Here is a 10029-nt window from a genome sequence, read left to right as displayed (position 1 = left end):
AAGATGAGTATGGCTGTCGCTGGCTTTCGAGACGGCCGTACCCCCGGGTGGCTTGTCGGGAGCCGGCGCCGAGGAGGGAGCGACGGTGCCAGGCCCTCGGCTGCCGGCGCCGCCTTCCGCAGCCCGGAGAACGAGGGCGGCTCTACCTGCGCCTGGGGCGGCCCCCCTACACTATGCCCGGCAGCGGCCGCCACGGCTGCGGGCCCGCGCGCGGCGCAGCGCTACCGGCGCCGGCACGTACGGACCCGCTGGAAGAGCTGTGTCGCCCCGCGCGCGAGCGACGGGCCAGCGGTTGCACCCGGCTGCAGCGCGGCAGGCGCTGCCGTTCGCCCGCCCCGCRCTGAGCAGAGCCGCTGCGCCCTCGTTGCTGCGTCGTGGGTTTTCCCAGCGGTGGCTATGGAGCCCTAGTCAGTTCAGTATTTAAAAAAAATTTTTTTTTTAATTAAAAAAATCCAAGGTTTTCTCTGTCCCATACTGATTCTGCTCTGGGCTGGTTTACAGAGTAACCATATGTAACGAAAGTTGTGCTGTCACCTTCTACTGTTGACTTACAAATCAAGCTCTTTAGGACGCATGTCCTAACACTCGAGACTTATTTTCACAGTTGAGAAATTTCCTGCTGTACTAATTTCTTTTCTCTCTTTTTTTTTTTAATTTTATTTTTGGTTGCGATCCTCATTTCCAAAAAGAAAAAAAACAAAAAAGAAGACAAAGTCAGTGTTCACACTTAGTCTGCAGTAGGCTGAAGTGTGATCCTGCTGGGTGTAACTTGTGGATCTCAGACTGTTCTTAAATGGTTTTTTACAAGCTGTTCCCAAGCTGTTCCTCTAGCGTTTCTTCCCTTTTCCTCTTCCAGTGAGCTGGCAGGCACAGGCTCGTAGGAAGGCCACGGTTTTGGGGCTGGTTGCATACAGTGACGGCCAGCGGTGCTGGAGGAGGAGCAGGGAACGGTGGTAAGAGAAGCAGCACTGGGGAAGGGGGAAGAAAACAAAGGTAGAGGGGACTGTACAATTGCATTTAAAGCAGTTTAGCAAAAAGCGCTCTCGTTGGACAGCTTTAAGAACAATGTGAATGAAAACTTAGCAACTTGGTTAGGAATCTTTGAAAATTCTATAAATGTATACTTGAAATTCTGTTTGTATTAAAAACAAATCGCATTTTCTTCTTTCTTTTAACACTGTGTAAAAGAGCATTATGCATGTGAGTGGTTTGAGAATTAAATGGTTTAATACTCAGCTCCTTGTCCGCCTCTTGTCGCCGACGGGTCCTTTCTGACGGTGCAGCGGCTTTGAACGGCTCTGGCGGTGCAGCCAGGCCGGGGTCCTGCGCAGGCGAGGGCAGCCGCCGTGGGGAAGCCTGGTCCCTCCTCTGCGCAACGCTTCACTGCCCTGAGCTGAAAACATGGGAGAGGCTCGGCTGCCTCGGGCTGCTTTCTCTGTCATCTTAGATGACTTTCCTTCTTCTTCTATGAGCTTTGCCCCACCATTCCTGCGGGAGCAGCCCCCTCCAGCCTCGTCAGGTGGAGAAACCTCCATCCTCTTGCTGCAGGCCAAGCTCCCAATTCCTGCTGCAGCAGCAGGGTTGTCCCAGCTGCTGATGGCAGATGAAGCATTGTGGTTCACTGTGCTCCTGCCTAGGGAGATCCTGGCACTTCCTCAACCTTCCTCTTTCACCATCCTCAGCCTGTCTCCACACACCATGGAGTGTGGAGTAGAGCTGAGAAGATAGGTGTTACAGGAGGAGCTGATGCATTTCTGGAGCTGCAAAATGAGGTAAGCAGGCAGAAAATATTATCCTGCAAGACAAGCAGCAGCAGCAGCAGAGGTGAGTGACAGAGTAGGACGGGGAGAGGAAGAGCTGCTTTCTCAAGCCTTAATCATTTCCAAAACGTCTCCCCACCACCTTCTTCCAGGGCCTCATCTTCTATAGTAAAGTAGCTACACGCACAGCTTCCTTCAGAGGCGTTACTCCAGGCCAGCGTGGCAGCAGAAGCGGCACTTAAGAGCCTCGCCTTCATAACCATAAGAACATCACAGGTCTCTCGTGTTGAGGGGAGCGAGTACAACAGAGGCGGTAACTCGCCGTGTCCAAAGCGTGGCCCGCTTGCAGCACCGCCAGCTGCTCAGCCCTTCCTGCTGGAGAGCAGAGGAAGGACAGACAGCGCCGCACAACCTCGGCCTGCCCCGAAACCCCCGACAGCAGCGATGGGCCCGGGCTTGACCAAACATCACTTCATGCTAGTTCTTCCAGCGACTGGCACTTCTCATTGGGCCGCCTCAGCGCTCGGCTTGCTGTGTAGTTGCTGCCTAGAAGAAGGGTGGTTTGTGGATGTGTGTGTGTTTTTTAAATAAGGACATGTTTTACTGGTCCTGTGAAAGCTGGAGAGTAAATCGCACCTTGGTGAGTGCCATCAACCAGCATTGTAGCACCTGTCTGCGCACAGCACGTCTGTAACGTGTGCCACTAACAACGGGACAGGACTGTGCCTTCAGGGTTGTTTTTTTCTTTTTTTTTCTTTTTTTTAGCAGCTGCCCTAAATGCAGAAGTCTCAGAGGAAAGCTCACCACTTTTTACTTCTGCATCCTGAAGGCAGCCCTGTCGGAGGTCCTTCCTACAGCAGGGTAGCTGCCCCGCTGGAACAGAGGTCAGAGCACACGCATGGAGGGGCAGCAGGCCAGGGGGCTCCAGCTCTAGGAGTAAGCGTGCAGGTGAAATAACAAATTTTTAAGTATAGTCTTCATTCACCTACAGGACAGCAGAGTGACTTTGTGGAGCAGTTGGGACAGCGTTACAGCTGTTGGTTGCATTACCTTAGYTGTGCATTGCCATGGCCCAGAGATACCCCCACTTGCAGTAATTTTACCCTGAACCTAGCCTGAAGATCGCCACTCAGAGAGATGCACAGCCTTGGCCAAGAGGTGCTTTTGCTAGTGACTGCTCAGCACTTGGACACGTCAGACACGTCAGCGCTGTTGGCAAGGAGGACTAGGACGTTTGGCAGCTCTTCCACCTCCCAGCTGCTCAGTGCAGAACCGCGTGAAGGTGTTTTTCAGCACAGCTGGCAGGTGCCACCTGACGGTCRCTATTCCACCGACCCCTGCAGCGCAGGGCTGAGCAACGTAATCGTTGTGCTGGGGCTGGGGAGCGCAGAGAAGGGCCCCTTCACCCAAAAAGGGATGTGTTACGAGGCCCGGGAAATGGCTTAGCGAGGAGAAAACTGTCCATGCAGAGATTGGTTCGTTACATACAGATCTATAGGCTTTAATGTACCAGGTGAGCAGTGTTACAGTTTGAGGCCTGAAGGGGAGGAGAGGTTGGATACAAGAACGATGGCAATGCTGGGCTCAGGTTTGGGTGCCGCAAAAATACCGGTGCCGGGGAGCACCCAGCTTCCTTTGAGCAAAGGCCGGGGCAGGGGAGCTGCCTGCGACGCCTCCCTGCCCCGGCGAGGACGGCAGCAACAGGCCGCCTGGGCACAGTCACCCCGGCAGCTTGCACCAAACGGCGAGCCCAGCCGCCCCAGGCACCGGCTGGGCGGTGTGACAGCACCCTACCACCACTTTCCAGAGGCAGCGAAAGGAGGAGCAGGGCCCCGATGGCTTAGGAGCAAGGATCGGTTATTCGGCCCATGAAGATGATGGTGTTGAGGGCGGCTTCCCGGATGAAGAGCAGGAAGGGCCTGTTGGCGTTGAAGATCACTCTGTTCATGGGGAAGGACCTGCCGGAGATGGTGACAGYGGTAGCAGCTGCTGCCTCACTGCCTTCTTCGTTCACCTGCCAACCAAAGAAGAAGMGTAGACTGAAACACCGGCATTGTGCATTGCCTGTTCCTGCAGCCCGGGCAGGTTTGAGGTGCGCTGTTTTAGAGGACTCTCCTTCCTTCCCCACCAAGCTGAAGCACGACAAGAGCAGCAACATCATGGCTCCAGCACCAGTCATAGCAGTCTTCTGTGCTGTCTTATTCCAGATTTTAGGGGATATCCTTAACTGCCCTGGATGCACAAGCATGATTTGCAATTGTAYGTGCGTCCTGTACCACCCCAAAGTGGCTGTACCCGCGGGAAAGTCAGGGCTGCGTTGCTTACTGCTATCATCGACGTGCCAGCAGCCAGGACAGGCCTAGAGGCTTGACGTGGTTGTGGCACCAGGCTTCCACCTCCCCGCAGAGCCCCAAGTCGTAGAAGCGGTGAATACTGCAGGTTTGGGGCTATTTTTTTCTTGTTACCCTTCATGTTTTTAAAATGAAAGTTAGGAGGAAAACATGTCCTGGGACAAAACAAAGCTTACCTCAAGGAAGGCTTTGTGGAAAGCATCAGACACGTAGAGGTCTGTACGGCCCTCTGCAATAATACCTAAAACCCAGAATAACAAAATGGAGAAACTTTTAGATATGTTTTGAGACGACAGCTCGAGAGGCAAAACATCCCCATCCCTCATAGCCTGACATCAAWGCAGAAGGCGCGCCTGCCCTAAAACACGGCTATCTACCACCAGTTGCAGTAGATTCCCGACGCCCACAGCCATAGCGCTGAGCAGGCCGCGTTGCTGTGACGGGGACCGAGCCCCCAGGCCGTCTGCGACCGTAGCGGCACTTGACTGCCTTCGCTTTCCCCCCGCACGCTGTGGCACTCACTGTCCGGGCGCCTATGGAGGAACGATCGCCCCCCGCCTGCCCCCGCACCGCCCCCTCTCCACGTTTGACCTGGGAGCCTGGCGTTTTCTGGGCTGAAGAGATCTTCCAGCCCCATTTTTCTCAGCTGCTCCTTGACGCTGAAACTGTCCTCGATGCGGAAGCGAGGGAGGAAGACGGAGAGCGAGATCTCCGACAAGGAGCGTATCCAGCCCTGCAGCTTCTCCGACGTCAAGTCTTGCTCCACGGCCAGCAGTGGGATCCCGGCATCAGGCAGGACCAGCACCATCGTGATATCATCCCCTTTGTAAGGCAGCTCCAGCACCTGCACTTTGTCCTGGCGGGCGAAGGCATGGCGGAACCTGGACTCTTGGTACATAACCGGGACCCTGCAGGTCTCATCGTTGGCTTTATGAAACAAATCCAGTTTTGTGTTTGAAGCTGGGAACTGCGATTTCCAGTGTCCCTAAAGGGAGAGAGGGAGGACGGACAGACAGACAGACAGACATCAGCATCATCACTCGCCCCAAGGAAACAGGCTGCTCTCCGGGTTTTGTTAGCCGTACCTTGAAATAAATGGCGTTGACCAGGACCAGGATGGTGAGATCTCCAATACCTCCTTCCGGGATCACTTCTGTAATGCGCCCCTCTGTCTTGTTAGCCACCCACTCGTTAATTATCCTCCTGGAGAGCTCTGGCTTTTCCTGAAGAAAGAGACCAAAATACCTAAGTCAAGGGTTTTAAACACCTCTGTGTGTCCCCCCCCCCCGTAGGGGACAGAATAACCAAACGGGTTCCCAGGGAGGACACTGCTTCCAGCTGCAGCCTTTAGAAACGAGAAGCCCGAAGGTGACCGTGCTTAAGGCGAGCTGGGGCAGAAGGAGCCGCGTCCCACGCTCCCGCCCGCGCTCCTGCCCCACGGCCCAGCCTACAGCACGCCCTGCGGGCAAGCGGTGGGGAGGCAGCAAAGCAGAAGGAGGCGGAGAAGAGGGAGAAAGCCYGAGCAGTTCAGACTCACTTTGAAGTTCAAGGGCCAGAGTTTGGCTCCATAAACTATTTCACTAATGTTCTGGTAAGTGTCGTTAAAGACCAAAGATTTCTCCCCAAAGAGGCGGTTGGCTGATACCAGCTCTGAGGATTTGTTGGCTTTCTTGTAAAGCCGGCAGTTCAGCTTGGCAAAGAAGAAGTGGATCTGATCAGATGTCTTCTCCGAGATGGTGTCGAATCGGAAGACCTAGAGGACCAGAACAGTGGGAAGGACTCCATGAGCAGGCTCCCGTGGTCCTGCAGCCCCAGACCGAGGTCTGAACCTGCACATTCGTTACCAACGTGCCAGACTGCTCACCCGGAGTCCACAGCAAGTGTAGCTACAGCCCTTTGCCCTCTGCCCACCAGCACAGACCACGGAGCGAGAAATCTGCAGGCCCTGGGCTTCATCTATCAACTTTACCAAATCTACATAAAAGCAGCAYGTCACCAGCCTGCGACCCAGTTTTGGGGAGTCCGAAATGAAGAATTAAATGCTGCCCGACACGCAGAGGTGCTGCCCGTTGAGAGCCTCGCACCGTGCGCGCATCTCGCTGCAGGGGCGGGAAGCGGCTCTCGGGCTGCCGCAGGTCGCAGCAGGACCTTGCGCTGAACTCGTCTGTGACGCTCCCACGGGCTCTTCCTTCCCGTGAGCCGGCCTGTCGAGTAACTCGGGCACACGTTATCTCCGTTTGCAAGGAATGAGGATACGTAGCAACCGTTTTGAGGCTAGACTTCTGCAGCACAGCGAGGTTTCTGTAATCCCTTCCTACCCGCCGGACGGACGGACGGCTACGATTTGTCAGCTAGCATCCATCCAGCCCCTGAGCTTTAGGCACAGAAGAGCCCCCAGCACGTTGCTCCACGCAAACGTCTGGGATCTCCGGCACKATTTCCTGCAAGGCAAAGGGGGTGTTATCGGCCCCTTCGTAGGAGCCAGTCCACGTTTCCATGTCCCCGGATGACTCCGTGTCAGTGGGAAGGACTAGCCTGAAGGGGAGGGAGGGGGAGAAGAATTTGGGAGACGTGGTTCRCTGCTCTGTGCTGCCCCAGACCGTGGACGACCTCAGCTGACACCGATGTTACTTCCTTTGGAGGCAGGAGCTGCCAGAAGAACGGCAGTGGGAGCACCCGGAGCAGATCCCGTTCCCACTTGCCCTCTCCCRGGGGAAGGCCCCTCCGGGCTGTAGTTTCCCGTCTGCGAGGGCAGGAGCCAGCAGGGCTCCCGTGGGGGACGAGCGCAYGGGTGGGAAGGGCTGTTGGACCGGCAGGGAGCCGACTTCCCTTCGGAGGAGACYGATCCCACAGAACGGAGGCCGTGGAGGCCACGTGAACGGGAGGGGGCTGGTGCCCTTTTGGCTGGTAACTGTATGAGGGGAACCCCGACTAATCCAGCGGTTTTGAGAGTAAAACCAAGTGCAGTCGAGTCTTTCCAAAGGGAACCAGTCCCAGCCCTGGAAGCCAAAACCTCCTTTAGCCCCAAGCCRGGAAGGAGAAGGGAGAGCTCTTCCCACCAACACGTCCCAGTTTTGGTGGAGGGGACGGGCTGTAATTCGGTACCGCCAGGCAACAGGGTCCCTACACCATCTGCAGCAGATGCTTTCGCTGCCGCTTGCAAGGCGCTTGCAGCAGCGGAGGCGCAGCGTGCTGCGGGGTCTCGCCCGCGGAGACCTGGCCGCTCGCTCCTGGGGCTCTCGGCTTGTGCTCCAAGCACGGACCCCACCAGCACGGGAGCAACGTCAGCCCACRCTGCAGCRCTGCCACTCAAATTTCATCAGCCCRGACAAATCCCAYACCTTGTCYGGGGGAGAAGGAGGGATGTGAACGCAATCCAGTGGGACTTAAGGCGTGACTTTTCCTGCTTTTTGCRCAAGAAAAGCCCTAACCACCCTCTCAGCTACTGCTGGCCAGGCCTGCGAGAAACAAGTTGTTCCTCTTCCCTTCTCTCCAGGATGGGTTTCCTTTCCTCCAGGCGGAAAGGAACTTGTCAAACCCAGGGAAACCCACCCTGAATGCTGCGTCTAAGTAGGGACCCAGAGGAAGGAACTGGGACTCAAAAAATTCGGAGCCAAACAGCCTGGCGCATCCTACGTGGGGGCTCGTTCCAATACAGGTCTCCCTTCCCGAGCCGGGGACCCGTCTCGAGCCAGGGAGCCCCGCAGCAGCGCTCGGCCACTGCCAGCTCTGCTGTCTCTCAGGCTCCGGTGACAGCTACTGAAAAGGGCTGAGGAATTGCCACCAACCTCCATGAGCTGCTGGAGGGTGTCACCGCAGGCGCCCAGCTTGGTCATGGCGAAGGCTGTGGAGATGCTGAGAGGCGACATGAAGATGTTTTCCCTGTTGTCCTTGGAGCTGGCCAGGTACTTGTAGAAGACCACGGCGAAGCGCGAGTTGGCCCTCGACAGCTCCCACACACGGGGGTTGGTGAACCCGGGGATCTTGTCTTTCTCTGCCTCTTGCCCCTCGCCATCCTGCGGCTTCTTCTCCGGGTTGCGATAGATGCAGATGGGATTCACCGGGACGTCGCGCGGCTTCGCRGTGCAGATGTCCTCCACGACGTAGTGCTGAGGGGCGGCCAGAGCCCAGGCACCAAGGAGACACGCCACAAAGAGATGCATGGCCTGGGAGCGGAAAGAGAGAGCTTACTACGYGCTCGGCCACCGAGCAGAAGCAGCCCTCGCCGGCACCAGCGAGCCCACCGCTTTCGGAAGCGACGCGCTCCGACCGGGCTTTCCAAGAGCCCTGCGTCCCGCGCCTGCCTACGGCGGGATCTTGCCCAGCAGCTGCCGAAAGCGCCCGGCTGCCCCGCTCCGCGGGCGCGTTGCACTTGTGCTTCTGCGCGACTTCTACCGACCTTCGTCGCAGGGGGCCCCCGGCGCCCCCAGCCCCACGGACCAGCCAGCCACGGTCCCCACGTTCTCAGCTTGTTTCCCTCCCCGTTTCCGGGGGGAATCTCCTGCTTTCAGAGCGGAGCTCTAGGAGTCCCTGTTCTCCCCTGCCACGGGCTCCTCCGGCCCTCGTCCGTGCTCACTGCAGCTTTGCGCTATTTAAAACACCGGTGCGGGAACCGCCGGAGCGGAGCRGCGAGGCGAGGCGAGGGGGAAGAGGCTTCTGCGCGGCCAGTCCCGCCGAGCACGGAGCGTCTCTGCTCCCCAGAAAGCACCTTGCCGGAGCGCGCGCTGCAGCCGGGGCCTCCCAGCTGCTCCYGGCCGGGTTTCACACCTCCTCGATGCGAATCCACGGCCCCCGTTCCCCGAGGAGAGCAGGCTGCCGCTAACCACYGCGCTCCGGCAAGGCCGAGGGCCGGCTCCGACAAGCTCCCCGCGAGGCTCGGCTTATTTGTACTTCCACCGGCGCTAAAGCGGGGCTCGCACATCCCGTTGGCCGCAACGGCAAGGCCGGAGCAGCCATCCCGGGGCCGGCAACGCGGCAGGCGGGACCGTCTGCTTCCCGGCTCTGCGACGCCCCATCCGCGACACYGCACGGGGCTCGTCCGCACGTCCCACAGGAGGAAGCTCACGGAGACCCACCTCCGCACCGGCTCGGGAAACGCAGACGGCAGAGGGTTGGCAGCTCGCCCGAGACTTGCCCTGCAGCATCGCCACCGCCACCGCCCCCGGAGGGTCACCGGCGGGGAAGAAAGCAAGAACCGGGAAGGGTGGTTTCTTCCGCTTTACCCACGTAAGCGGACTAGAAAGCCAAGAAACAAGTTGCCGATTCGGCTCAAAGCCGGACGGCTCCAGGGAAGCACGGAGAAACGCCGCCATCCTCCCCGCCGGCGCGGGCGCTTCCCAGCCCGCCTCGCCCCGTCACCGCTCGCGACGGGGGGGCAGCGCTGCCTCAGCGGGCTGCCAAAAAGCCCGGCAAGCGCCGACTCGCTCGAGCCATCCCGAGCTCGACTGGGGCTCCCGGGAAGAAAAGCTTTCTCCTCGCAGCCCCAAAGCAGGCCGGCAAGGCCGACCCTGCCCTTCCGCGGCCAGGCACGCGAGCCACCATCGCTCGGGACGGCCCGGCCTGGGCCCCGTGGTGCAGCGATGCGCCACGAAGCGTCGCTGCGGCTGGGGGACCCGCGAGGCACGTAAGCGCTTCGGCAGCGGCTAAAATCCACGGGGTCCTGCAGAGGGAAKTGAACCCGTGACAAGGCATCAGGGCGGGAAATATTAGTGGAAACGGCTTCTCTTACCTGCCCCCGCGGCTCAAATCCGCTTTTAGGACGGAAAGGCAAGCTGTTAGAGGACCGGCGGTCTCGCTTTAGGTCCGCGCGCGCCCAAGCCGGCTCCGCCGCCGAAGTGCCGGGCTCGCGCAGCGCTCGGACGAAAGCAAGGCAGGGTGGGAGGGCAGCGGGGCGCCGAGGTCGAAGGCTGACGACCGGC

At 58.5% G+C, this 10029-nt stretch overlaps 1 protein-coding gene across 1 annotated transcript; it reads right to left on the bottom strand.

Annotated features, from left to right (window-relative positions):
* Positions 1-3240: 3240 nt before the first annotated feature.
* On the bottom strand, positions 3241-9756 carry SERPINC1 (serpin family C member 1). The gene is made up of 6 exons (XM_026062633.1): positions 7900-9756; positions 5649-5864; positions 5197-5334; positions 4703-5096; positions 4288-4352; positions 3241-3774 (listed from the first exon to the last, which is right to left on the bottom strand). Exons 1-6 carry the CDS (start codon positions 8272-8274, stop codon positions 3601-3603), a joined length of 1362 nt encoding a protein of 453 aa, XP_025918418.1. The 5' UTR covers positions 8275-9756; the 3' UTR covers positions 3241-3600.
* Positions 9757-10029: the final 273 nt, after the last annotated feature.

This window comes from Apteryx rowi, unplaced genomic scaffold, assembly GCF_003343035.1.
Source record: "Apteryx rowi isolate R43461 unplaced genomic scaffold, aptRow1 scaffold_100, whole genome shotgun sequence".
In the NCBI taxonomy this organism is placed as follows: domain Eukaryota; kingdom Metazoa; phylum Chordata; class Aves; order Apterygiformes; family Apterygidae; genus Apteryx; species Apteryx rowi.
The sequence above is the reverse complement of the archived record's forward strand: the minus strand, read 5'-3'. Positions and strand labels throughout refer to the sequence as shown.